Source organism: Podarcis muralis, chromosome 3, assembly GCF_964188315.1.
Source record: "Podarcis muralis chromosome 3, rPodMur119.hap1.1, whole genome shotgun sequence".
NCBI lineage: Eukaryota > Metazoa > Chordata > Lepidosauria > Squamata > Lacertidae > Podarcis > Podarcis muralis.
In genome coordinates this window covers 17,610,977-17,637,656 of record NC_135657.1, presented here as the reverse complement: position 1 = coordinate 17,637,656, position 26,680 = coordinate 17,610,977, and the positions used below count along the sequence as shown (strand labels likewise).

At 42.1% G+C, this 26,680-nt stretch overlaps 2 protein-coding genes across 7 annotated transcripts in view; one reads left to right on the top strand and one right to left on the bottom strand.

Annotated features, from left to right (window-relative positions):
* BUB1 (BUB1 mitotic checkpoint serine/threonine kinase) overlaps nt 1-22,306 on the top strand; it is a 32,394-nt gene extending 10,088 nt beyond the window's left edge. For 2 of the 3 annotated variants that reach the window (XM_028724929.2, XM_077925486.1), the window contains exons 10-23: nt 1,217-1,614; nt 2,528-2,580; nt 8,862-8,990; nt 10,591-10,686; nt 12,483-12,564; nt 13,196-13,277; nt 14,519-14,690; nt 15,310-15,447; nt 16,909-17,024; nt 17,990-18,151; nt 18,979-19,136; nt 19,236-19,413; nt 20,266-20,372; nt 22,016-22,306. In XM_028724929.2, the coding sequence (XP_028580762.2) occupies nt 1,217-1,614; nt 2,528-2,580; nt 8,862-8,990; nt 10,591-10,686; nt 12,483-12,564; nt 13,196-13,277; nt 14,519-14,690; nt 15,310-15,447; nt 16,909-17,024; nt 17,990-18,151; nt 18,979-19,136; nt 19,236-19,413; nt 20,266-20,372; nt 22,016-22,211 (2,067 nt within the window). In that variant the 3' untranslated portion in view covers nt 22,212-22,306. The remainder of the gene's footprint in view (nt 1-1,216; nt 1,615-2,527; nt 2,581-8,861; nt 8,991-10,590; nt 10,687-12,482; nt 12,565-13,195; nt 13,278-14,518; nt 14,691-15,309; nt 15,448-16,908; nt 17,025-17,989; nt 18,152-18,978; nt 19,137-19,235; nt 19,414-20,265; nt 20,373-22,015) is intronic. The other variant, XM_028724930.2, reaches the window with a different exon arrangement.
* Nucleotides 22,307-25,339: 3,033 nt separating this feature from the next.
* LOC114594804 (two pore calcium channel protein 1-like) overlaps nt 25,340-26,680 on the bottom strand; it is a 29,955-nt gene continuing 28,614 nt past the window's right edge. For 3 of the 4 annotated variants that reach the window (XM_077925487.1, XM_028724939.2, XM_077925489.1), the window contains one exon: nt 25,340-25,857. In XM_077925487.1, the coding sequence (XP_077781613.1) occupies nt 25,712-25,857 (146 nt within the window). In that variant the 3' untranslated portion in view covers nt 25,340-25,711. Of the gene's footprint in view, nt 25,872-26,680 lie in introns of all 4 variants that reach the window. The other variant, XM_077925488.1, reaches the window with a different exon arrangement.

Sequence of the window (26,680 nt, the reverse complement as noted above, 5' to 3'; positions counted from 1 at the left end):
CAGTGTGTTTCTGAGCACAATTCAAAGTGTTGGTGCTGACCTTTGAATTGGCCTCGGTCCTGTATACCTGAAGGAGCGTCTCCACCCCCATCGTTCAGCCTGGACACTGAGATCCAGCACTGAGGGCCTTCTGGTGGTTCCCTCATTGCGAGAAGTGAGGTTACAGGGAACCAGACAGAGGGCCTTCTCGGTAGTGGCACCTGCTCTGTGGAACGCCCTCCCTTCAGATGTGAAGGAAATAAGCAGCTATCTTCTCTTTAAAAGACAACTGAAGGCAGCCCTGTTTAGGGAAGTTTTTAATATTTAATGCTGTATTGTTTTTAACACTTGATTGGGAGCCGCCCAGAGTGGCTGGAGAAACTCAGCCAGATGGGCGGGGTATAAATAATAAAATATTATTTTTATTATTATTGTTGTTGTTGATGATGATGATGATTGAAAGGATAAACTGCAAAAACGTGTACCTAAAGGTATTTTCAGTAGTTGCTCTCCAACTCCAAGCCTGTATAAGCTTTCCAAAATCCAAGTCAGGTTGTTTTTCAGGAGCTGTGCGTATTTATTTAGTGAATATATTACTTTACAGAGTTGGCCCACTAGCCAGTCTCTCCTAGTATTGGGAGCAGTGGCTCTCCAAGTTCTTCCCACAATCTCTGCTTGAGTTGGAAATAGTATCTGAGACCTTCTCCAAGCCAAAGCGATGTGCTGTAGCCCTGACTCCTTTGGTTAGACAGTGGGTTTTGTTTCAGTTGGGCTGGTGGGGGAAGCTAACGTAGTACCCTGCAGATGATTGTTGGACTATAGCTCCCATTAGCCACAGCCAGTGGACAGGGGTGCTGGGAGTTACAGTACAACAGCATCTAGAAGGTACTGTATTGGCCACATCTGGCTTCAAGTCAATAAGCTAGGAATGAGGAACCAATCTCGCCCATCATCCATGTCTGTTTCCCATTCTGACTGGGGCTGATAGACAACAATACCTATTGGCCCTGCAATAGATGGTATTGTTTGAATTGCCTAACTTTCAAAACTTGTATGTCCTTCCTGTGTTAAAACACATTTCTACCCTAAGTCTTCAGGGCGTGATGGGAAGCAGATTTAAATTGATTAAAAATTCCTTAAAGCTTTAAACCCATTCATTAAACCCATTTAAACCCATGCATTAAAACATTGTGTAAGATTCTCCTTGCCTAAATGTTCTTTTTCTTCACTTTTTAAGGGTGACGCATACGTACAAACCTGTGCAGTTCAGGGTCAGCCAGAGTGGGCAGTACCTTCCCTAGCTGGATATCTACAAAAGTCTTTGAATTTGGGGACAGAACATCAGAGTTTGGCATCAGGTCCTTCGGCTTCACAGCTGGTAGGAAGTCGGCAGCAAATAGCAGTTTCCGATGAGATTTCGGTGGGTGGTGCTTCAGCTACACAACCAGTCAGGAATTTCCAGCAACAACCAATCTTGGTTTCTGCATCAACCATCCCCAGCGGAAAGGCTGCATCCAAAGCGAAACTTGATCTTGAAGATTGTGAGAATGGTCTGCACAGATTTCAAGTCAGCTCTGATGATCAGCCGCCCCAGAAACGTGCTATCCTCTCCAACATTTACCATCATGGAGAGCAGTAAGTGAAAACTAGGCCTCTTAACACCTGTCTCCATTGTTTTTTTCCTAGTTTTTCTTTTAACTAGGTGAGGGGAACTTGGAGTGCGTTCCTTGAGGGGGATTATTTGCGAAGACATGCTATGGCAGGCATAGGCAAACTCGGTCCATCCATCACCCCTAGCTAACAGGACCAGTGGTCAGGGATGATGGGAATTGTAGTCTCAAAACATCTGGAGGGCTGAGTTTGCCTGTAATAATAATAATAATAATAGTAATTATAATTATAATTATTTTTATTTATACCCCGGCCTCCCCAGCCAAGGCCGGGCTCAGGGCGGCTAACAACCAATAATAAAAACGAGTTGAATGAATACAACTTAAAAGCAAGATTAAAATACAACATTAAAACAATTAAAATGAAGCCTCATCACAGGAGGAGAAAGGAAAAAGAAAGAGGGGGAGGGTATCAAATTGACTCCAAGCCAAAGGCCAGGCGGAACAACTCTGTCCTACAGGCACTGCGGAAAGAAATCAGATCCTGCAGGGCCCTGGTCTCATGAGACAGAGCGTTCCACCAGGCCGGAGCCAGTGTTGAAAAAGCCCTGGCTCTGGTTGAGGCTAATCTAACTTCCTAAGGGCCCGGGACCTCTAGGGTGTTGCTATTTGTGGACCTTAAGGTCCTCCATGGGGCATACCGGGAGAAGCGGTCCTATGGCATTTTTGGGCAGACCTAAAACCACCCTGCTCCTTTTCAACAGATGGCTCTGTCATAAATTTTAAAAGAAAGCCATTCACTTCCTTTCACCCATCTCTCATTTTGAGCACTTACTCAAATATGTTGTTCATATTTCACTACCTGTTTTTGACCTTGTAAGAATTAGGTTGCCTTTAACCGATACTGGAGAACTTAACACATTGGCTTTTCTGTGCAGGCACTTGGACACATCTCATCAGAAACCGCAACACTCCGCAGAAATGAGAGATGGTAATAATCTGCTCTCTTGCACTCTTTGTAATACTCTGTGAGCCCTCTAACATAGCAGGCTATTGAGCTATACTCAAAAGTCTCCTACTTTATCTTACAGGCAGTGAGTGGTCTGTGGTTCAGCTGTGTTGAGGCTCCATGATAAAGTTGACTCCATCGACTGTAAGGGCTTCATGGCCACGGAGCAAACATGCTCATGAGTCATTGCATAACACTGGAAAGCCAGTATGGTGTAGGACTAGAATCATAGAATCATAGAGCTGGAATAGACCACAAGGGCCATTGAGTCCAACCCCCTGCCAAGCAGGAAACACCATCAGAGCACTCCTGACATATGGTTGTCAAGTCTCTGCTTAAAGACCTCCAAAGAAGGAGTCTCCACCACACTCCTTGGCAGCAAATTCCACTGTCGAACAGCTCTTACTGTCAGGAAGGTCTTCCTAATGTTTAGGTGAAATCTTCTTTCTTGTAGTTTGGATCCATTGCTCTAAGGACAGAAGGTTGCAGGTTCCAATCCCCATGAAGCACAATGGGTTGACACTGGACCAGTCACATCAGCTATTTTCATGTATGTAATTATTGCATAGAGGAAGTGCAGCTGGACCCCATGGCCCCATCAGCATCTCATGCAGGCACCATACACTCAAACACATACCCTGGCCGGTATGTTCTTAAGTAGAACATGAGAAAGGGCCACCTAAGTGTATGCAGGCAACTAGGACTCTCTTGGGCAGGGACTCTGGTGCTCTGAAGCACCTACAAACGTGTGAATACATAAGCTCTCATCACACCGATGTTGGAAGGTGTGGCTGGCATGGCAGCATCAGTTGTGTGCCTGATTCCGCCTCATCCATGTGATGATTGTATCTCAGCTTCTATCTCAGCTTAACTTACTTCACAGGGTGGCTGTAAAGATAGGAGTGGAAGAGAGGGGGAAGTCTGGGGGGGGGGGAGAGAAGTATTTTTTGCTGCCATGAGTACTTCGGAGGAAGGGTGAGATATAAATGTCACACACAAAAATACACTTTTTGTAAAAAAAATTTTTTTAAAGTAAGTTTCTTACAGATATAACGCATATCACAACAAAAGAAAAACGGGGGGGGGGGGGGACAAAAAGAAAAAAGACAAGATCACAAATATAAACAAAAAAGAGAATAAAATACCGAAACAACACAAATTAAATAATTATTTAGACTTCTAATAATAATAATTAATAATAATAATAATAATACATTTTATTTATATCCCGCCCTCCCCAGCCGAAGCCGGGCTCAGGGTGGCTAACAACAATAAAATAGTACAACATTCTAAAATCATTCATTATAAAATTAATTCAAATCAAATAGATGGCAACCATTGGGCTAGAGTTCTGTGAAGATTGCCAAAGGAGGGAGTCAGGCTGTGCCTTGGCCAAAGGCCTGGTGGAACAGCTCTGTCTTGCAGGCCCTGTGGAAAGATGTCAACCTCATAAACATATTTTGGGCTTCCTCTGAGCCCTCCCATCTGAATTTCCTTGTAATTAAAATGTAGCAGTTTTCTGATATCATTTTTTTAAAACACAATATTCCAATTAAAATAAAATTTCTTAACTTAAAGTTCTAAATCTTATTTATTTCTTTAACTCTTAATTTAATCATAGGCCTATTTAGGTACTTTCAAGTAATTTCTAATTTTTAATACCACAGTATTTATTCAAATAGTCCTTAAATTTCTTCCACTCTTCTTAGTATTCCTCTTCTTTTTGGTCACGGATTCTTCCAGTAAGGTCAGCCAACTCTATATATTCCATCATTTTCATCTGCCATTCTTCCACAGTTCTTGTGTTTTCCATTTCTTGGCTATTAAAATTCGAGTAGCAGTTGTGGCATACAAAAATAACTTTACATCTTTCTTGGGCAGTTCAGAACCTATTATTCCAAGGAGAAAGGCCTCTGGTTTTTTTATAAATGTATATGTCAACATTTTAAAAAATTAATTATAAATCTTTTCCCAGAAGTCTCTCACCTTGGAACATGTCCACCACATGTGATAAAAGGTACCTTCATTTTCTTTACATTTCCTACATATATTATCACAACTATGATAAATCTTAGCTAATTTAACCGGAGTTAAATACCATCTATACATTATTTTCATTATATTTTCCTTTAACATCGTACATGCAGTAAATTTTACCCCTTTCTTCCATAGCCTCTCCCAATCCTCCATCATTATATTATGTCCAACATCTTGTGCCCAATCAATCATAACCGATTTAACTTGTTCATCCTTTGTATGCCACTCCAACAACAGATTATACATTTTAGACATATTTTTAACATTAGTATCTTAACAACTCCGTCTCCAATTTGGTTTTTTCTGTTGCAAAACCATTTCTCTTATCAATCTTGAATATTCATTAATTTGATAGTATTGAAGCTAATTCACCTTATCTTTAATTTGTTCAAACGGTTTTAATTTAAAGCCTTCTTGGTCCTCTATCAATAAATCAGAGTATCTCAACCCTTTGTTTTCCATATTTAATTTTTTTGGGGCCTGTGCTTCCATTGGAGAGATCCATTTGGGTATTTTTTGTAGTAAAAAATCTTTATATCTACTCCAAACATTGTTTAGCGTTTTCCTAATTATATGATTCTTGAAACCACTATGGGCCTTTATCTTATCATACCATAGATATGCCTGCCATCCAAATCTATTATCCAATCCCTCCAAATCCAGGATATCTTCATTGTCTAATTGTATCCAGTCTTTAATCCAGCAGAAGGCCGCAGCTTCAAAATATATCTTCAAATCTGGCAGGGAAAACCCCCTCTTTCTCTCACATCCGTAAGCAATTTATATTTAATTCTAGGTCTTTTCCCCTGCCAGATAAACTTTGACAACTCCTTCTGCCATTCTTTAAAACATTTAATATTATCAATAATTAGTAGGGTTTGAAACAAGAACAACACTTTCGGCAATACATTCATCTTAATCACCAATATTTGGCCCATAAGTGTGAGTTTTAGATTTGTCCATATCTCTAATTCTCTTTTAATTTCATCCCCTACTTTTACATAGTTATCCTTATATAAGTTCTTCACCGTTAAATTTACCCCTAAGTACTTAACTTTTTTCGAAAAGGTCAGGCCTGTCTTTTCAATAAAAATTCTCCTTTCATCACTGTCCAATTTTCCCCCTAAAACTTTGGTTTTGCTCTTATTTAATTTGAATCCTGCCACCTGCCCAAACTCCTGAATCATCTCCAGTGCTTTTATTGCACTGGTTTCTGGATCCTGTAAAGTTAAAACCAAATCATCAGGAAAGGCTTTTAATTTATACTGTTTAGATCCTACTACAATGCCCTTAACCTCCTCTTCTTTCCTCAACATATTTAGCAAAACCTCCAGAACCGAAATAAATAACAGAGGGGAGAGTGGATACCCTTGCCTGGTTCCTTTCTCAATTCTAATTTCCTCTGATACCACATTGTTAACAATAATTTTAGCTTTCTGCTCAGAGTAGATCGCCTTGATACTATTTTAGAATTCTTGACCAACGTCAATTCTTTCTAAATTTCTTTCCATAAAAAGCCAAGAGATATTATCAAAGGCCTTCTCCGCGTCAATAAACATTAATAAAGCTGTACAATTTCTTTTAGCTTCTAATCTTTCCAATATATCAATTAAATTCCCATTATTATCTTTCATGTATCGTCCAGGCAGAAATCCTGCCTGGTCCTTATGAATATACTCTGTTAAGACCTTCTTCAATCTATTAGCCAGAATATTTTCAAAAAATTTATAATCCACATTAAGTAATGAGATTGGTCTGTAATTTTTAACATCCGATCTATCATGGTCTAATTTCGTTATCAGGGTTATATAAGCATCTTTCCAGGTTTCAGGTGCTTTCTCCCCTCTTAAAAATTTTAAACACATCTGCTAATGGTTGAATTAGCCAATCTTTCAGAGTTTGTAATATTTGGCTGATAACCCATCTGGTCCTGGGGCTTTGCCTAGTTTCATCTGATTTATAGCTGTCTCAACTTCCTGTCTAGTAATCAAACCATTGAGTAGGAGTCTTATCTGTGGGGAATTTTCTGAAATTCATTTGTATTAAGAAATTGCTCAATTTTATCCTTGTCTTCTTTACCTTTTTTATACAGTTGTTTAAAATATTTCTGAAAACATTTCCTTACGCCTGCAGGGTTTTCAACAGATTTTTCCATCAGATACAATATTTGTAATGGTATTCTGTTTCTGTCTCTTTTTTCATTGCCAAGCCAACAATTTTCCAAAATTATTTGCAGATTCAAAGTTCCTCTGTTTCATTGTTTTTATTTTCCATTCTATTTCTTGATTTATGATTTGAGAAATTTGAATTTGCAAAGCTTTAATTTCTTTTTGTATCTGTTGGCTCTTTGGCATTACTCTCAAATTCTTCTCTTTTTCTTTTATTTGAGACAGAATTTTTTCTTTTTATTCATTCTGTATCTTTTTCTTTATCAAATTCTATTGTATGAGGAAACCTCTCATTACAGCTTTACTAGCATCCCAAATGACTCTTGTTTCTACCTCTGTATTTATATTTAATTCAAAATAATTTCTTAAGAGTCTTTTGGGCCTTGCCAGTCATCTGTTCATTCCTCAACAACTCATCATTCATCCTCCATTTGAAGGAACCCTGCAGACATAATTTCATTTCCAAAAACACTGCATTATGATCAGAACAAGTCTTAGGACAAATTTGAGTTTTACAAACCCTAGGGACCAGATCTCTAGAAATCCATAAATAGTCGTTTCTCAAAAATGTTTGGCTTGAATTTGAGAAAAAAAGTATAATCTCTTTCCGTAGGATTCCGTAGCCTCCATATATCTGGCAAGTCATATTTATCCATCATATATATAAAAAAAATATTTGGTAACCTTCCAGAATTTTGAAGTTTTTGTTCTGGTGATTTATCCATAAATGTTGAGGCTACCCCATTCAGGTCACCCATTAAAATCAATTTGTAATCCAAATAGTCTGTAAGTCTTGAGTCCAAATTTTTTAAAAATTCCACTTTACCATCATTTGGTGCATAGATTCCCAATAAAAGAAACTTATCGCCTTGTGCTGTAATCTCAACAGCAATGTATCTCCTCTCCTCATCCTTAACATCAACTTGGGATTTCATTTTTCTTTAACATAGAAAATCACACCGCTTTTTTTAACTTTCTCTGATGAAATAAATTCCTGTCCAAGTTTCTTATTCTGTAAAATCTTTCTATGAAGTCTAATAACATGTGTTTCCTGTAAATAGATTACATCCAAATTCTGTCTTGCCAAAACGTGATAAACTTGGCTCCTTTTTCGAGGAGAATTTAAAATATTCACATTCCAGGAGCAAATTTTTAAAGCCATCCTGATATTTTTAGGGGTCTGCTGCCCCCAGTGAGGAAGGACTTTCCAATCCCATCTCTTACGTTTTTCTCCAGAAATCTTTCTTTCTCTCCCACAGTTCTTATTCTTTGTTTTCTCCCTTGGAACTTGAAAGAGAGACCTTCTGGAAACTCCCACCTGAAAAAAAAAAATGCTTTCTTTCTTAAAGCAGTCGCCAAATCTGTGTAGTTATTTCTCAGGGCCAAGAAGTGTTTTGGGATCTCTTTGAACAAGATTATCCCCTTCCCTTCTATCTTTAGGCTTTTTTTATAGTGGTGTCCTAAAATGGTGTCTCTTTGTTCCTTTGTTTTAAAAATGACCATACAGTCATGGGTAATCTTGGAATCCTTTTTCGGCCCAAATCTATAAGCCTTATCAATCCAGGAATTTACAAAAATACACTTATGAACACCATCCAAGAGAGAGCTGAATTGTTGAAAGCATGAAATCTCTTACTACTTAACAATTTGAAAATACTGTATGTACCAGCTCTAGATACAGTAGCCTCCATGGCTGCTACATACCAGTTACAAGATCAATTTGGGTTCCAAATATAACTTCAGTTCATACGATTCATTTTATCTTTACTTTGGGGTAAAAGCATTTTAATCCTTTATTGACATATACACTACCCATTCTGAAACAATGCAGGGCACTGCAAATTGCAGCATAAATATTTCTTTCATTTTTCTTTTTTTTTCTTTTTAAGAGGAATGCAGATCTATAAAGTACAGCAAAGTCTTCTTGCTACTTGTTCCAGTGTTAACTATTGTGCCTCTTCGGTAGAAATAAGAGGAGCCCATGTGTAATAAAGTCCATTAACTTCAAAGCATGTTTTCCACTGTCAAATTCTTATGTTGGTTTTCTTACTGTTTTAGCATCGGGTGGTAGAAATTCTTCCATTTTCAATGACAACCGTCATGCCACTCCAAACACATCAAGTATGACACAAGCGACTCCGTCTAAAATACTTCCATCTCCTACCGTTCACACTAAAGAGGCCCTGGGTAAGTATATGGAGTATAAACACAAGTTTTATACTCCTTCAAAACAGGAGTATAAAACTTGTGTTTCCATGTTGGCCATGGGGGAGGGGAAGCCCTCTTCTCTGTGGCTGCTAGTCGCTGACCGGACTAGTTAAAAATATTGTCTTCAACAAAAATATTGTCTTCAAAGAAACAGACTAGTGGCAGAGGGATGGAGTGATCTGTTCCCCCATTTCTTCCAGCTTTCTGGGTTTCTGTGCTGGTGTTGTTGTTGCTGCTGCTGCTGAGAGTTCAATTCTTCTGCAGTTAGTACAGAAATCAAGTGGGCTAGTCAAACAGGGCTGGTGCTATTCATCCCTCTTTTGCCAGCCTGCTCATTCACCTATATGGAATTCTTGGTTACCTATGGCTATCAAGGTTATACTTGATACTTAATACTTAAAACCAGTGCTTTTTTTCCTGGGGGTACGCATACCCCTAAACATTTTGTGAATCTTTGTACTTTTGTCCATTTACTGCATTTTTTCTCCCCGATTTGAACTATAAAATGGTGATTTTCTTGAGTCAAAATGAGAGTACCCCTAAACATTTTTAAAGGGGGGGGGGGAAAGCACTGCTTAAAGCAAGGCTGTGCATATGGTTGGCTTTAGGAAACTGACATTTCCAGCAGTTACGTCCTCTTGCATTTCCTTAGAATGGAGGTGTGAAATGCCAATTAATACATAATATTATTAATAATAATAATAATAATAATAATAATAATAATAATAATAATAATAATAATAATTAATAATTTATATTTATATCCCGTCCTCCCCAGCCAAGGCCAGGCTCAGGGCGGCTAACAAGCCTCCTCACAGGAGGAAAAAAGGAAAAAAGAAAGAGGGGGGGGATTCAAACTGACTCCAAGCCAAAGGCCAGGCGGAAGAACTCTGTCTTACAGGCCCTGCGGAAAGAAATCAGATCCCTGGTCTTATGAGACAGAGCGTTCCACCAGGCCGGAGCCAGTGTTGAGAAGGCCCTGACTCTGGTTGAGGCTAATCTAACTTCCTTAGGGCCTGGGACCACTAGGGTGTTGCTATTTATGGACCTTAAGGTCCTCCGTGGGGCATACCGGGAGAGGTGGTTCCGTAAGTACGAGGGTCCTAGGCCGTGAAGGGCTTTAAAGGTCAAAACCAGCAACTTAAATCTGACCCTGTACTCCACCGGGAGCCAGTGCAGCTGGAAAAGCACTGAATTAAAAGATTCTCCAGAAGATTAGTAGAACTCAACCAACGGCAGTTCAGTTTTGAACACATATTTCTGTATTTCTTCTGAGAAAAGGAAGAAAGCTAACATCCAGCAAAGTTTATATCTTCTCTAGAGACACATCTTTGGGTCAGTTTGCCCAGCATCTTGAGCCTATTTAACATGTGCAAGCCTCTTCAGTAGGGTAGAAGCTGGGACTGTGTGGATGCAAAGGGATGGTCTTGACTACTGAGCTAAGATAGTTTCTTTGCTGCAGAATGCAGGTAGCAATCCTCTTGCTCCTCACGATGAGCTATATTCTTGACTAAATGTATCCGGGGTTGGCTTTTTTAAACCTGGCATCTGTTTTTAATTTTTCTTCTTCCTTTGCTAGGATTTATCATGGATGTCTTCCAAGCATCTTCCTTCAAAGATACTACTATACTTTCAGAAGATGAAGATGAGTTTGAGGCCTACTGTAGAAATAACGGTATATATGTCTATAGATGTCGGGGAGATGAACCGGCACATGTTGCATAATTTTTTTTATTGGTATATATCTAATCCTGAGTGTTATAAAGCTAACCAAGTGCCTTGTTGGCCAGGCACGGTATCTACTTTGTGGGTGGGTGGGGGACCAGTCACAATAGGGGGAAAAATTTTTGAGCAACCAAAATAGTGAATACATTTTTGAGTTCTCAGGGTTTTTTTGTTTTAAAGAGGGGGTGCTTGGACAGAAAAATCCGGGTATGATGTTGGACGTCCCAAACTCTGTAGAGTTTTGAAATGGAATCCAGCAGGTATTAGGCACACTTAATCGGATTATTCTTTGGACCTAGGGAGCTGCCTTTTTCCGAATTGGGCCATATATCCAACTGGCTTGGTATTGTCTACACTGACAGATAGCAACCTTCCAGGTTTTCAGGCAGGGGACTTTTGTAGCCTTACCAAGAGATGGATTGAACCTGGGACTTTCTGCATGTATAGCAGATGCTCTACCACTGAGCTATGGCCCTTTCCTTGTACAAAAAGCAACCTCAGGATACAGAGGCTGATGAGACAAAGACCCGATAACGTCTCTCCCTCTCCTCCCCGCTTCTCATTTGTTTTCACTATATATGAGTCCCTGGTGCATAGCTGTCAACTTTTCCCTTTTCTTGCAAGGAATCCTATTCGGAATAAGGGAATTTCCCTTAAGAAAGGGAAACGTTGACAGCTATGCCCTGGTGAGGCAGAGATTAGATATAAAGAGATACATGAGAGTCTTAATACTAGTCAAGCTGGAATGTGAGTTTAGTTGATGTGGTAGGTAAAAAACAACCACCACCATAGAAGTCAAATTGGGTAGTATTTCTTCATGGCTGAAGGGCAAAACCTGCATTTGTTTAATTCCTGAAGGTAACTCAAACCTCTGGGAATAAACATGCCTTATACTGGCTTTACAGTGAAAGTAGATAAGGAAATGCCATTTAAAAATGGGTTAACGTGCAAAGCAATTATTTGGGAAGTTGTTTCTCAAAACCAACTTTTTTTCACCTGTTCCTTCTGAATGAAAAGATGCTCGCTGAAAAGAATGGGATTTCCCCCCTCAGTTTCTTTACTTCAGAGAGACTGTTCAGTTCATAATGTTATCCACAGTGGCTGAGAGATCAATGTGCAGAGGGTTGCCTTACCGTCATTTTCTCTCCCTTCCTACTAAGAAAAGCCAAAATCTGTTTATCTCCCCCTCCCGCCGGAAGCTTGGCTCTGCCCTTGCCGGTCCTGGAAGGATCCTTTAAAAAAGTCCCACATGCTCAGAGACTTTGCGCCTGTTCATTGGGGGAGATAGGAAGCCCAGAGCACTTGTTCTTTAGATGTCCCTTTTATGAAGAGGCACGTAGTGAGACCATTGATCCCCTTCTGGTGAGGCTCACTGACCTCCCGGAAAAGCAAAAATTTGACCTTTTCAAGTTAGGCAAAGATCATAAGACCACCTGGATGGTCGCCAGATTCTGTGTACAGACTTGTAGGCACAGACCATCTCCCGACTCAAACTAGTCCGTTAAGAAAATCCCCAAACTCGGTTCCATGGGTGACTCTGGGTCAGCTCTCTGCGGTAGTTTATCTTAAAGTTTTAAGTGTCTGTACGCTTATCGCATTTATAAATTTTAAATTTATTGTTGTACATTGTTTTAATTGTTTGTTTTCCTTCTGGGACTGTCCCTGCAAGTGTGTTTCATAAGCTGGTCTCCAACTGTAATAAATTATCTATCTGTCTCCTCCTCCCCCCTTTTCTGACCTTTTTAGGACTGGACAAGGCTTCCAGCGTTAAGCCCAGTGTTCCTGTGGCACCACCTGCCTTTACGATCTTTGAAGACGAGAATGCAGGGTGAGTTGAACTGTTTGCAACACCTGTGTATAGGAGCCAGTGGCACTGTGTTATTTCAGATAGCCTCTTGCAGCCATCTTTGGGCTTCTCTCAGTTCAGGCAAAAAAATCTCACCACTGTTTCTTTCAATGTTACATACGCTGCCATGCATCTCAGAGTGGTCCAAAGGTGTGTGATGCTGCCGCACTGCTAAAGCTACGTAAGGATCAGACTGATCATTACCTAGATAGAAGGTTGCCTGGCAGTTCTCTAGAATGGTTCTGAGTTTCCTGAAGAAAGAGCAGGGTATGTAAAATAAATGGAGCATCTTGTTGATACTTCCCATAGTGAATCTCTTTGAAATCTCATCTGGTTGGCATGGCTAGGTACATTAAAAGAACATGTGAGGAAGTGAGAGCATTCACAAGTCTCTGAGCTGCACATATAAGCATATATCCTTGTCACCATTAGCATGTTCCACGCCTGCAGTGGGGGTGTCAGGTTCATATTTACTAAAAAGGCAACAAAATGAAGTTGTGCGACTTACAAACCTGGCTTATCGAGAACAGTGGCCATTTTGGACCATCGTTCATTCTCTGTGTGAATTGCTCTGCCCTAAAGATTTGCTCCAGAATTGAACTTTTCCTTTCAGTGTTCCCGTGCATCCCCCAAAGTTTACAGGATCCAAAGTCTTTGGAGAACGTCCCACAGTCAGCTGTGATGCCAAATCAGCAGTAAGTGAATGGCATTTATAACAGAGACATAGAGCAAGGATTTCGATAATGCAGGATTCTTCAAGTGTTTTGAGAGAATTCTCCCAGTAGTCCTCCCACCCTACATAGAGCCTCGTTGGAATTATGCTGCCTCACCCCTGGGGCATGCTTCTTCCTTACTACTAGGTTTTGTAAATTAAGCTTCAGATCTGTGTAGGGTACAAAGTGGGCTGCCACAACCTGTGCTGACCCCTCTCAACTTGTCTCCCCCACTCCCTCTCAGTGTCAACCTTTTTTTGTTCTTGTCTTTTGTTGTTTCTGTTAAACAAAGGAAAAAAACTAAATAAAAATCTTAATTGAGAAAGAGCTTGGGTTGTCAGATGACTAAATAAACCATTGTCGATTGATCATAGCTGCTTAAATTTGCATATGAGGAAAATCAAACGTTTTAAAGAAAGTGTTTGGATGTGGCACTCACGTGTCTTAGTAGGTATTGTCTTAGGAGAGGATCAACCCAACGATGGTGAGTCAATGGCCCTGCAGATGCTGTTGGACTACAACTCCCATCATCCCTGACGGTTGGCCATGGTAGCTTGGGCTGATGAGAGTTGTAGTCCTAAACAGCCTTGGCTCAGATGCTGATGTCCAGCTCTGAGGGCCTTCTGGCGGTTCCCCCACTGTGAGAAGTGAAGTTATATGGAGCCACCCTGTGGAATGCCTTTCTGTCATATGTCAAGGAGATAAAGAACTATCTGACTTTTAGAAGACATCTGAAGGCAGCCCTGTACTGGGAAGTTTTTAATATTTGATGCACAGTTGTGTTCTTAGACTATGTTAAAAGCTGCCCAGAGTGGCTGGGGCAAATAAAATAATTTTTAAATAAAATAAATGAAAGCCCTGGTGAGCAATATAACAGGCCACCCTGCTATGTTCACTTTGTGAGGGCATACAATGGTTGCAAGAGTTGATTGTTCCTCTCCCGATTGCCAAACTGTTGTTTGGTGTTACATCTGAATGTATTTGTTTATGTGCACATGGCCTCACAAACTCCGTATGTGCACATCATCACACATTTGCTATGTGCACCTAGCCTGCATCAGGGGAGATGAAGCTTGTAAAACTTCTGCTATTGCCAAACAAAATAAAATCCGGGGGCAGGGGGACGGGATTTTCCTTTATAGGTCCCTAACTTTTGGGATGTGAAATTCTGCTTTCTTCTTTGAATGGAAAGGTGGATGTAGCTTGTGTGTTGCTGTCTTTAGGAGGTAAATCCGCCAACGGAGGGCCCGAAGGATGACTGCACCGTGTGGGCTAATTTCTGCAACAAGACCCTGGCTCCTACTCCAGGCAGCACAGGAGATTTTGCTTGTGCTGCGCAACTTGCCTCTACGCCATTCCACACCATTCCACTGTCTGCCTGTCAACTGACTCAGGGTAAAGGAAAAGTTGCTGTCCCAGGAAGAATATGTCTAAGAATACAGGGCTGTAAAAAATGGTCTTCCTAGGCGAACTTGCCTGACTATAAGCACTTTATTTTATATTGCAGCTGGCCATTCTGCATCTAACCAGAAAATGCCAGTTAAGCTCGGTTTACACGGGTTACGTCCAAACCTGGGTGGGATTGTGTTAGTTTATGAGTCCTGACTTCCTAGGGAGCAACAAACCACAACCCTGGTTTCAAATGCAAAGCCGAGCTTAATTATGGCTTTATGGTTTGTTTCTCCCAGTTGCTCCAGAGAATGCAAGATTTAGCAGTATACTACACTAGCTCACTGGATTCTTTAGTTGCCTTGTGTCCATTTTTTAAGAGAGAAAAGGCAGGGGTAGAAAATGTTCAAATAAATAAATGGCGATGTTCGGAATTATAGGGAATAAATGTGTATCCCAAGTGCTCAGTGTTTCATCGCAGTCCGTTGGCTGAATCCCCATGCCTTTTCTTTTGGTCTCTGTCATTTAGGCTTGTCTTTTCAAACGTTGATGATGCCTGTCAATGAGAAAATCTTGTTATTTCCCTGATTTAAATGACTTAACCAGAATCCTTTTTCTCCTGAAGTAGTTGAAGACCCTTGGAGCAACAGCTTAATTCATCAGCTTCTGCTTGGGCTGCCCAAGCCAATCAGTGCCTACGCAAATACTTTTGAATGGGAATCAGGTCTTCCAGTTCTCAAACCGAAAGCTGAACTCAAATTGGGTAAGACCTGCATACATACTATACTTGGTGCAGTGAGTATGGGGTTGCTCGTGCGTAAGCTGCCGCCTCTCCAGGCCAAATTGCCTTGTTAAACCTTTCTGTCTGGACAGCCCTTCTCTTCGTGGCTGCCTCAGTCGCTAGCAGAATCCGTCAGTGGGCGTTTCTTAAACCTTTTCCAACATAAAAGTTGTTTGATGCCCAGTCTCCTCCTACTCTCCCTGCGCGCAAGTCTTCTGCGCAGGGAGGGCGTGGGTAGCGGAGGACCTGTGCTCTCCCCGCTGGTGTCCAGTGAAGAGTCCTGGAGCCCTCTCGCCGATTCCCCCATCTGCCCCCCTTTATCCCTGGTGTTGCGCTGATTTGCTTCCCCCTCTGCTGAGCTGCCTCTCTCCCTGCTGGGCCCTTCTCCAGCATCATTTGAGAGCCTTCCCTCCGCCTCTAGCTCCGATGTCAGTTCCCTGACACTTTCCCCCCACATATGTCAGTTTAAACTGTGTGATGTGGACAGAGGTCTGAAAGCAGTAGTCAGTTTGCATTCACTGGAGGGTGCCAGACAGAAAGTGAGAAGCTGGGACTTGTTTGTGTTTTGCACGAATAATGAAGTCTTGGGCTTTTTTTACTCCAAAGCAAATGTTTTTGCAGAGCCAGTCCTATTGTGCATCACTGTCTACCTTGCACAATTCTAAATCAGGGGTCTTCAGATGTACAGTGGGACCTCGGGTTACATACGCTTCAGGTTACAGACTCCGCTTACCCAGAAATAGTACCTTGGGTTAAGAACTTTGCTTCAGGATGAGAACAGAAATCGCGTGGCAGCAGCGGGAGGCCCCATTAGCTAAAGTGGTGCTTCAGGTTAAGAACAGTTTCAGGTTAAGAACGGACCTCCAGAATAAATTAAGTACTTAATCCGAGGTACCACTGTACAGGATATGATGCAGGATTCATCATCCTGAGAAATTAAGCTTTCATGGAGTTGCTTAATTCTTAAAAAGAAAAAAGTAGCTAGCTCTTACAGCAGCTACAATGCATGCTTGAAAATGTGTAGGCAGTTCCTGCATCAATCTCTGAAGTCAGAGGAATGAGTAATATAATAATTTATTATTTGTACCCTGCCCATCTGGCTGGGTTTCCCCAGCCACTCTGGGCGGCTTCCACAGAGAGCAAAAATACACTAAAATGTCACACATTAAAAACTTCCCTGAACAGTAGAATGAGTAGAATGAGACTCCAGACAGTGTACCTACCTAGGTTTCCATATGGTTCCCTGTCCACCCACAGACCTACTTGACCTGTTTCATGCGCCTTCATACCAGTCTCTGGGACCTTGGTTCCATAGAATTCCTGGAGGGGGGTACCACTGTCAGGCCACAAAGTTAGCACATGTATTTGAAATGGGTCGCTTTTGCTGTATTCTAATTCCTTTTCTACATTTCCTCCTCTTCTTTCTCCTTGCCACTTGCTTAGCAACCACATCCTTTCATGTTGACTGCTTACTGGGAGAAGGAGCCTTTGCACGCGTCTATCAAGCTTCTGTCCTCGATATGGACAACACAAAAAATAATCGGAAAGTCATACTGAAAGTAAGTGGGCTTTGGGCTTCAGTGGCTTATCTGAAAACAAATGCCATCTCGTAGTGCTGTTGTTTAAAGGTCAGATGTGGATGCTTCCTAAGCAGACTCTTCTGTCTTCATGTACTTAAGGTTATAAAGAGTTTAAAGGTTAAGACCAGGTGTTAACCTTTAAGAGAGTGTTGGGTTGCCACCTGCTCTGTATGTTTCACACAGATGCCATCACACAGATGGGTTGATCCATGGTACAAGAGACACTTCTGTCCTTTGGCCATTGCACCTTTTGGCAGAAGGTCCTATCTGTAGTGGGATTTGCAATAATTTTTATTTTAGTGATAATTGTGTCCACCCTGCCCTTCTCCAATCCCCTTCCCAACCCCCCACCATTTGGGCAAGTGCCTAACATGGATTCATGAAGTCACTTTTTCCTGCAGTGGTGGTGGCTTTTTCCTGCATGTTGCTCCTCCCCCCTTCCCATGAATCTCCTCTACCCCGACCCCGCTGAAAATGAACTCAACGTGGTTTGTCCAATGTTCTCTTTTCCTTCAGTGGAGGAGGAGATCTATAGATGAGTGGGAGGAGCAAGCCTTCCTTGGGTCTCCTCCATTCGCTGCAGAAAATGAACTTGCCCTGGGCAAGAGAAAGCAACTAACAAATTCAATAAATAATACCGTATTGGTCCGAATATAAGGCGCACCCAAATATAAGCCGCACCTAAATATAAGCCACACCTTTAAAATTCAAGGGGGGAAAAGACAATACCCGAATATAAGCCGCTCCCTTAAAATTCCGCACTCACACCCGTTCCGTTTTACTGTATGTCTGTTTCAGCAGGGTTATCATAAAAGCCAATTTTTGCGAATTTAAGCTGCACTTTAACTTTTCACGGTCGGAATTTGGGGGGGGGGGTGAGGCTTATATTTAGGCCAATACGGTAATAATAAGTACCCTAAAAGTGTTTGTGCATTTATTTGCAGGTGCAGAAGCCAGCAAGCCCCTGGGAATTCTACATAGTAGCTCAGCTAACAGAAAGGCTTGAGCCAAGCTTGCGCCATCTTTTCATCCAGTTCTATTCTGCTCACTTTTTCCACAATGGAAGCATTTTAGTTGGCGAACTTTACAGTTACGGGACTTTGCTGGTGAGTGCGGTCTGGGTATCAATGAATGTTAGCTTTACTGAGGGTGGTCTTGGTCCAAATCGGGGATAGGGGACTTTTTCCAGCCGGTGGGTCACATATACAGTGGTACCTCGGGTTAAGAACTTAATTCGTTCCGGAGGTCCGTTCTTAACCTGAAACTGTTCTTAATTTGAGGTACCACTTTAGCTAATGGGGCCTCCCGCTGCTGCCGTGCCACCGGAGCACGATTTCTGTTCTCATCCTGAAGCAAAGTTCTTAACCCGATGTACTATTTCTGGGTTAGCGGAGTCTGTAACCTGAAGCGTCTGTAACTCGAGGTACCACTGTACCGTTCTGGGCAAGCTTCTGGGGACCACATGCCAGTAGTGGGCGGGTCAAAGGCAAAAGTGGGCGGAGCAGTAAATGTGAAACTCGGCGTTGTACAGTAGGCTAGCTTCTGCACACACTTGTGTACCCCCCTCTGTCCTCCAGGCAAGCAAGAAACCTTACCAGAGATCAAGGGCATAGTCTAGCCAGGCAAAAACACTTAAGGAAGGGCACAAAGCAGGGTCAGTGAAGGGTGTGTCCCAGGGAAGAGTCCCAAGGGCCAGATAGAGAGGTGCAGAGAGTAGTATTTGGTTTCCTATCTCTGGTCTAGCATGTTCATGTACCGCTTCCATTGTACTCTTGTAGCCTAGCTGTATGCATGTTTACGCAAACGTTCATTGAAACATGCTCCTTGGTTCAGCATATGTAGGATTTCAGCCTTATGCCTTAATTTGTCCGCTCATGGCTAGGGTCATTCATAAGCATCTTCTCTTCCCCATCCCAAACTCTCTCAACTTCAGAACACCATAAACATATACAAAAAGCTGGTCGAGAAAGTGATGCCTCAAGTTCTTGTTATCTACTTCACCATACACATTTTGCGCATGGTCGAAGAGCTTCACAGCTGTGGGATAATTCATGGCGACATTAAACCCGACAACTTTATTTTCAGTGCAAGGCAAGTATTTCGTTGTTTTCCCTTTTAAAAAACCCCCAATCAAAATAACCTGCCTTGCCGTATTGGAAATAATGGTTCGATTTCTTTGAATCGCAAAAGGTTTTTGGATGACGACACCTGCGACGTGGATAGCGTGTCTCATGGCTTGACCATAATTGACTTTGGCCGAAGCATAGACATGAGCCTGTTCCCTGCAGGAACTGTATTCACAGGAAAATGCAAAACATCTGGATTTCAATGTATTGAGATGATGACAAACAAGCCATGGAATTACCAGGTATGGGGCAAATGAATGGTTTTTGTCTTTGTATATGCAGTCTGGGACATATCTCAGGGGTAGAACATCTGCTTCCAGGTTCAATGTCTGGCATCACCAGGCAAGGAATATCTCCTGTCTGAAAGCCTGAGAGAGCTGCTGCCGGGCAGTGTATAAAGGTAAAGGGACCCCTGGCCATTAGGTCCAGTTGCGGACGACAATGGGGTTGCGCTCTCATCTCGCTCTATAGGCCGAGGGAGCCGGCGTTTGTCCGCAGACAGCTTTCTGGGTCATGTGGCCAGCACTAAACTCAGTGGCGAAAATTTTTGACTAGGTATAAAGCAGCAACGTTGGTGACAGACGCTGCGCAAATTAAAAATCTATTGGTAGCCATTGGGTCTTCATTTCAATCAGGACTTGTGGCTCACTGCTTTTGGAAGGCTGGTGGTATGCAGAAGTACTAAAAAATATCATTAACTTTGAACATTCAAAATTCACACTAGGCGGTGTGCTGGTTAGAATGCTGGATTAGGACTAGAGACCTGAGTTCAAATTCCTGTCCAGGCATGAATCTCACTGGTTGACCTTGGCCAGTCACCAACTCTCAGCCTAACCCTACCTCAGAACTGTTGTGAAAATAAATTTGAGGTGGTGGTGGGGAAATTTCTGTGCCACCCAGAGCTCAGTGCCAGAAGGGTGAGATCTGAAAAAAACAAAACGCCACACCAAACTGTAAGATTAGATCCTGAAAACTACATACAGCAGTTCAGAAGCACGGGCTAGTTGAAGATCACCAGAAACTTTGAGGAATATATTAATTTTTCCTTCCTGTGTAGCTGTGAAGCTTTCTACAAACATGTCCTTATTTTTTAGACTGATTACTTTGGTATTGCTGCAACAGTCTACTGCATGCTGTTTGGCACATACATGAAAGTGAAACAGGAGGATGGAGTCTGGAAACCTGATGCTGTCTTTAGGAGGTTGGTCAAGAACAAGTCTTTTTCCAAAATGTCTGCCTTTGGGGTAATGCGTAACATGTCTACTCACCTGCTACATATTCCTGTGCAGTCGGGGGGGGGGGGGGATGTTCTAGGAATTGTACTTTGTTCATGCTGGGCATTGGCTTTTTTTGGACATCATCATCATTGACCCACGGTAACTAATCACACTGCCTCATAAACACCTAAGGCTCATCAGCATCCGTTTAGGAGGCAAGAGTCTTTGATATCACTGGAACAGCGGGGGACAAGCTGCTTGTTTGCCATTATAAAAAGGTAAAGGGACCCCTGACCATTAGGTCCAGTTGTGGCCAACTCTGGGGTTGTGGCGCTCATCTCACTTTATTGGCCAAGGGAACCGGCATACAGCTTCCAGGTCATGTGACCAGCATGACTAAGCCGCTTCTGGCGAACCAGAGCAGCGCACGGAAATGCCGTTTACCTTCCCACCAGAGTGGTACCTATTTATCTACTTGCACTTTTGACGTGCTTTTGAACTGCTAGGTTGGCAGGAGCAGGGACCGAGCAACGGGAGCTCACCCTATCGCGGAGATTCGAACTGCCGACCTTCTGATCATTATATTGATGCTTTAATTGAGGAACCCTCAATAAGACTTCAAGGCACACCAGTGATTTGAATACCATTTATATATTGAGCACTATTTAGTAAGGTTAACTAAAGGTACACTGCTGTAGAGTTGGTCTCCTGAAACAGTTGTGGCAGCAAATGTATTGTTTCACTTGACTCCTGAACGGAGTTAGCTTCTCTCATAAAAGCTGTGTTGTCATCTTATTTTGGTACCATTTTTCTCTCTGTCTTTTTGGCGTCGTCCCCCCCCCCCCCTTGCTACAGTACCAGTTTAAAAAGTTTTGCTCTAATAACTCAAGGGGTGAGTGCTGAAAAGATAGGAGTCAGATTGGGGTCCCTGAGAAACACGCCAGAGTACAGTAAAAAAATACATTTCACAAAGCTTAAAGAGACAAAATAAAAAAAAAAAGTTTTGCATGCCACAAAATTCAAAGAATTGCAGAAAAGCAGTTCAGGGATTGAACATCTTCCTTCTGAAGAGGAAGTGGAGATACATGGCAACATTCTGTTGCAGGTCCATATATATATATAGAGAGAGAGAGTAATCCGCTTTTGGCTGCTGCTCTGTTTATTAATGTTGTCTTACATTTTTTTGTTGTTACCTTACCCTGCGTGGGGGTATAGTCAGCAAGGCAGCCTATAAAGAACTAAATAAAGAAGACTGCAGTTAAGCAACAACCAGTGATGTCAAAGACCCTTGCCTCCTAGACTTTAAAAGCCTGCTGGCATAAAACACATGTTCACCAGCTTCTAAAATCAGAGGTTGCCTATTGGCACACTTGCCTGCACAGTGGTGTTTCCCACCCCTTGACCGAAACTAGGCTTGAAAGAAGCATTTTACTTTTACTCTTTTGCACTTGTGTTGGGTAGTATCCTGGCTGCGTGTTAAATGGGTGAAATCTTACCCAGTGACTATTAAGACTTTTCTTGGTTAAGGGAGACCAACATTGATCTTGTATATTAGGACGCAGAGATTTTGCAGTGGGCGTTTTTAATGATGCCTGTAAAGTCTTTAACCTTGTGCTTCATCTTCCAGGTTCCCTAATGCAGACCTCTGGACTGATTTCTTCTTCACCTTGCTGAATGTACAAGACTGCAACCACATTCCTTCATTGGGAGCACTGCGGGCAAGATTGAGAGATGTATTTCTGAGCAGTTGCGCCAGTAAAGTGGCAGTGCTCCGTAAAAGGCTGGCAGTGTTGCTCGTGGAAAACAAACATTCACGGAAGTGAATCTTGGGACTCCAAGGTCCACAAACCCGCCTTAATAGAAAATGCTCCCCACCTTATTGTAACTATGACTTTAATAAATTTAACAGTGCCTTGTTGTTGTTGTTGTTGTTGTTGTTTAGTTGTGTCCGACTCTTCGTGACCCCATAGACCAGAGCACGCCAGGCCCTCCTGTCTTCCACTGCCTCCCGCAGTTTGGTCAAACTCATGCTGTAGCTTCGAGAACACTGTCCAACCATCTCGTCCTCTGTCGTCCCCTTCTCCTTGTGCCCTCAATCTTTCCCAATACCAGGGTCTTTTCCAGGGAGTCTTCTCTTCTCATGAGGTGGCCAAAGTATTGGAGCCTCAGCTTCACGATCTGTCCTTCCGGTGAGCACTCGGGGCTGATTTCCTTCAGAATGGATACGTTTGATCTTCTTGCAGTCCATGGGACTCTCAAGAGTCTCCTCCAGCACCATAATTCAAAAGCATCAATTCTTCGGCGATCAGCCTTCTTTATGGTCCAGCTCTCACTTCCATACATCACTACTGGGAAAACCATGGCTTTTACTATACGGACCTTTGTTGGCAAGGTGATGTCTCTGCTTTTTAAGATGTTGTCTAGGTTTGCCATCACCTTTCTCCGAAGGAGCAGGCGTCTTTTAATTTCGTGACTGCTGTCACCATCTGCAGTGATCATGGAGCCCAAGAAAGTAAAATCTCTCACTGCCTCCATTTCTTCCCCTTCTATTTGCCAGGAGGTGATGGGCCCAGTGGCCATGATCTTCGTTTTTTTGATGTTGAGCTTCAGACCATATTTTGCGCTCTCTTCTGTCACCCTCATTAAAAGGTTCTTTAATTCCTCCTCACTTTCTGCCATCAAGGTTGTGTCATCTGCATATCTGAGGTTGTTGGTATTTCTTCTGGCAATCTTAATTCCGGCTTGGGATTCATCCAGCCCAGCCTTTCGCATGATGAATTCTGCATATAAGTTAAATAAGCAGGGAGACAATATACAGCCTTGCCGTACTCCTTTCCCAATTTTGAACCAATCAGTTGTTCCATATCCAGTTCTAACTGTAGCTTCTTGTCCCACATAGAGATTTCTCAGGAGACAGATGTGATCAGGCACTCCCATTTCTTTAAGAACTTGCCATAGTTTGCTGTGGTTGACACAGTCGAAGGCTTTTGCATAGTCAATGAAGCAGAAGTAGTTGTCTTTCTGGAACTCTCTAGCTTTCTCCATAATCCAGCGCATGTTTGCAATTTGGTCTCTGGTTCCTCTGCCTCTTCTAAATCCAGCTTGCACTTCTGGGAGTTCTCAGTCCACATACTGCTTGAGCCTTGTAGAATTTTAAGCATAACCTTGCTAGCGTGTGAAATAAGTGCAATTGTGCGGTAGGAAACAGGTATAGCAGCTTGGAAACAGGGTAGCTAAGTGAATAGGGAAAGGATTGTGAATGGGACCCCAAGGTACTATGACGAGTGGGTGGAGAAGAATATATTATAAAGGCTTGGGGAGAAAAATCCAGTACTGTAACAGCTAAGATGAGGATATTTATAGAAGGGGGTCTATTTTTAATATTTTTATTGAGCAAATTTAACAAATAAAATTGTAAATCAATATAGCTAATTACATGACATATGCAGAGCAGAGATTTTAACTGCCATATTCTGGAATGAGTTTTTCAGGCTCTGAACTGTTTACTATGGTAACATCCAATCTTACAAGAACAGACTTCTTCTTCCAGTCCCCTACATCCAAATAAAGGAACGTGGGTGGCACTGTGCTCTAAACCATTTTTAAAAATAAATCATTTTTATTAGTTTTCCAATAAGAACATCCAATTAACAAATCCATCAAATCATAATCCAATTAAAAATAATTAAAACAAAAAAACAGCCAAATTACAATCCAAATTAATTTTTCGGGCTTCCCATAGTCTGGACCTCTGAAGTATATCTCCAATATTTTCATTACTTCCTTCTTCTTGTTCTCATATTTTCTACATTCTGATCTTAACGCTTTAAAGTTCCCAGTCCCTGGCTGTGCGATTCTCGCACAATGTGTTGTTTGAGCACTTGGGAACAGTGACCACGGTGCTATCAAATTCAAGATATGTAAATAGCCAATGGCTAAGAAAATCTAACATGGTTGCATTTGTCTTCAAAAGACAAACTGCCCCCAAATAAGGGGGATTTTTTAGAAAGGAAGTTGGGAGTTGTTGCAAAGCACAATATTAGAAGCTCAGCTAGGGTGCATACCACAGATCAGGAAGGGAACAGCAAGGCCAAAAGGATGCTAGTTTGGTTAACAAACAGTCAAAAGCTATTGGAGGCTAGAAGGCATCCTTCAAAATATAGATGCCTCGTCCAAATATATACAGAAACTTTAGCAAAAGAAGCAAGCGGGAGCATGTTGCTAAGAACATTAAGATCAACAACAAAATGTTCTTTAATTAATTAGCAGCAGGAGCATGCGTATGGCTCAGTTAGTTGTAGTTGGCATGAAGTACTCTGTGTTGGAGCAGAGGGTACAATCTGTTTCTCTGCATCATGCGACGTATCCTGGAATTAAAAAGGACCCTGAAAGTCGTTTAGTCCAACCTTCAAGACAGGAATCTATGGCCATCCAACCTGTGCTGTACAGAATGGTGGAACTATTGCCTCTAATGTGATGTGAACACTCCTTCTATTAATACAATCTATGATTGCATTTGCTTTTTTAGCAGCCGCATCATACTGCTGGCTCATATTTATGGCTTCTGCGCAATCTTTTCCCCATAAACAGGGAAAGCATGCCTTTATGACTTATGTCACGCGTTGCCAGCTGCAGGGTGGTAGTGGTTGTGCCTGCTCTGCTTCTGCATGATTTAAGAGGCAGCTGCCTCACCCACATGAACCAGCCTTCAAACTGGTGTCAACTCTGACATTTGAATTTTGGCTGCTAATATCTTCCGGTAATTAACTTTGCCAAACACGGCCCAGAGATTGCCGCTTTTAAGCACTCTTTACCTGTTAGGTATCAGTTTGCACAAAGATGTAGCATCTTTAAACCAGGCCACAAGACAAAATCCATTTGTTTCCTTTCTCCGTGCTTTAAACGTTCATCAGGATAATTGGCAGGAAAAAGAGGAGAGATAGAAACAGCCTTCTCTTTATAACTTTTTATTGGTTTACCCCACACTGGTTGATAATGCACCCAAGGAAAAGCATTACTGTATCAAAACAGGTTACAGAGGTAAATATTCAACATTTTATACAGGTTTTAGTACTATGTATTTAGATAGCATGCTAAGTATCTTTGGAGAGAGTCAAGTATTTTAGACACATTCAATGTGCTTTGTTTCCCTTTATAAAAAATACTGCAATTTTCATGATTTTATACACTTTAAAAAAATAGCACTGTGGGACGCTCTATTCATTGGAGGGAGGGATTAGAGAGCAGAGCATCAGTACCTCTTATCTGCATGTGGTTGCTCTAAAGGTGGCAGCTAGTGAGCCACCTGAAAAGCAACTTCCAGTTATACAGCACTGTTGAAGGTAGGGTTCTTCAGGTAAGTGTCATCCGGTGAAAGGTTTAAGATCTGCTCCAGTGAAGGGCCTTCTTCTTCCGGAGGTATCTCTGCTTCAAACATGCGTTGAAGTAAAGCATCAACCGTCCTGTACCCTGGGGACAAAAAGCTGAACAATGTTAATTTCCAGTGATAGAGAAGCTCAAAGCTTCCTTGAGCACCACAGTAAAAATGCACCTGACAAGTTACACCATGTAAAATGGATACCACTTTGACTTCTCTCAGCAGCCTAATCTGACCCTTGGTTCAGTAGGACTTCAGTTTTATCAATGTGTTAACACACTCATATATTGGAAAATAATAATAATAATGAAATTTTATTTATATCCGGCCCCCTCCCCAGCCAAATCTGGGCTCAGAGCGGCTAACAACAATAAAAGTAACACAGCATTCTAAAATCAATTCATTTTAAAATCAATTCAAAATCAAATTACTGGCAACCATTGGGCTAGAGTTCTGTGAGGATTACCGAAGGAGGGGGTCAGACTGCCTTGGCCAAAGGCCTGGTGGAACAGCTCTGTCTTGCAGGCCCTGCGGAAAGATGTCAAGTCCCGCAGGGCCCTAGTCTCTTCTGACAGAGCGTTTCACCAGATCGGGGCCACGGCTGAAAAAGCCCTGGCTCTGGTTGAGGCCAGCCTAACCTCCCTGTTGCCCGGGACCTACAAGATGTTTTTGTTTGAAGACTGTAATGTCCTCCATGGGACATACCAGGAGAGGCGGTCCCGTAGGTATGAGGATCCTAGGCCATATAGGGCTTTAAAGATTAAAACCAGCACCTTAAACCTGATCCTGTACTCCACCAGGAGCCAGTGCAGCTGGTATAGCACTGGGTGAATGTGATCCCGCGGTGAGGACCCCGTAAGGAGTCTCGCCACGGCATTTACTCAAGTTCCATGCTAAACATTCAGCAGCAACCCT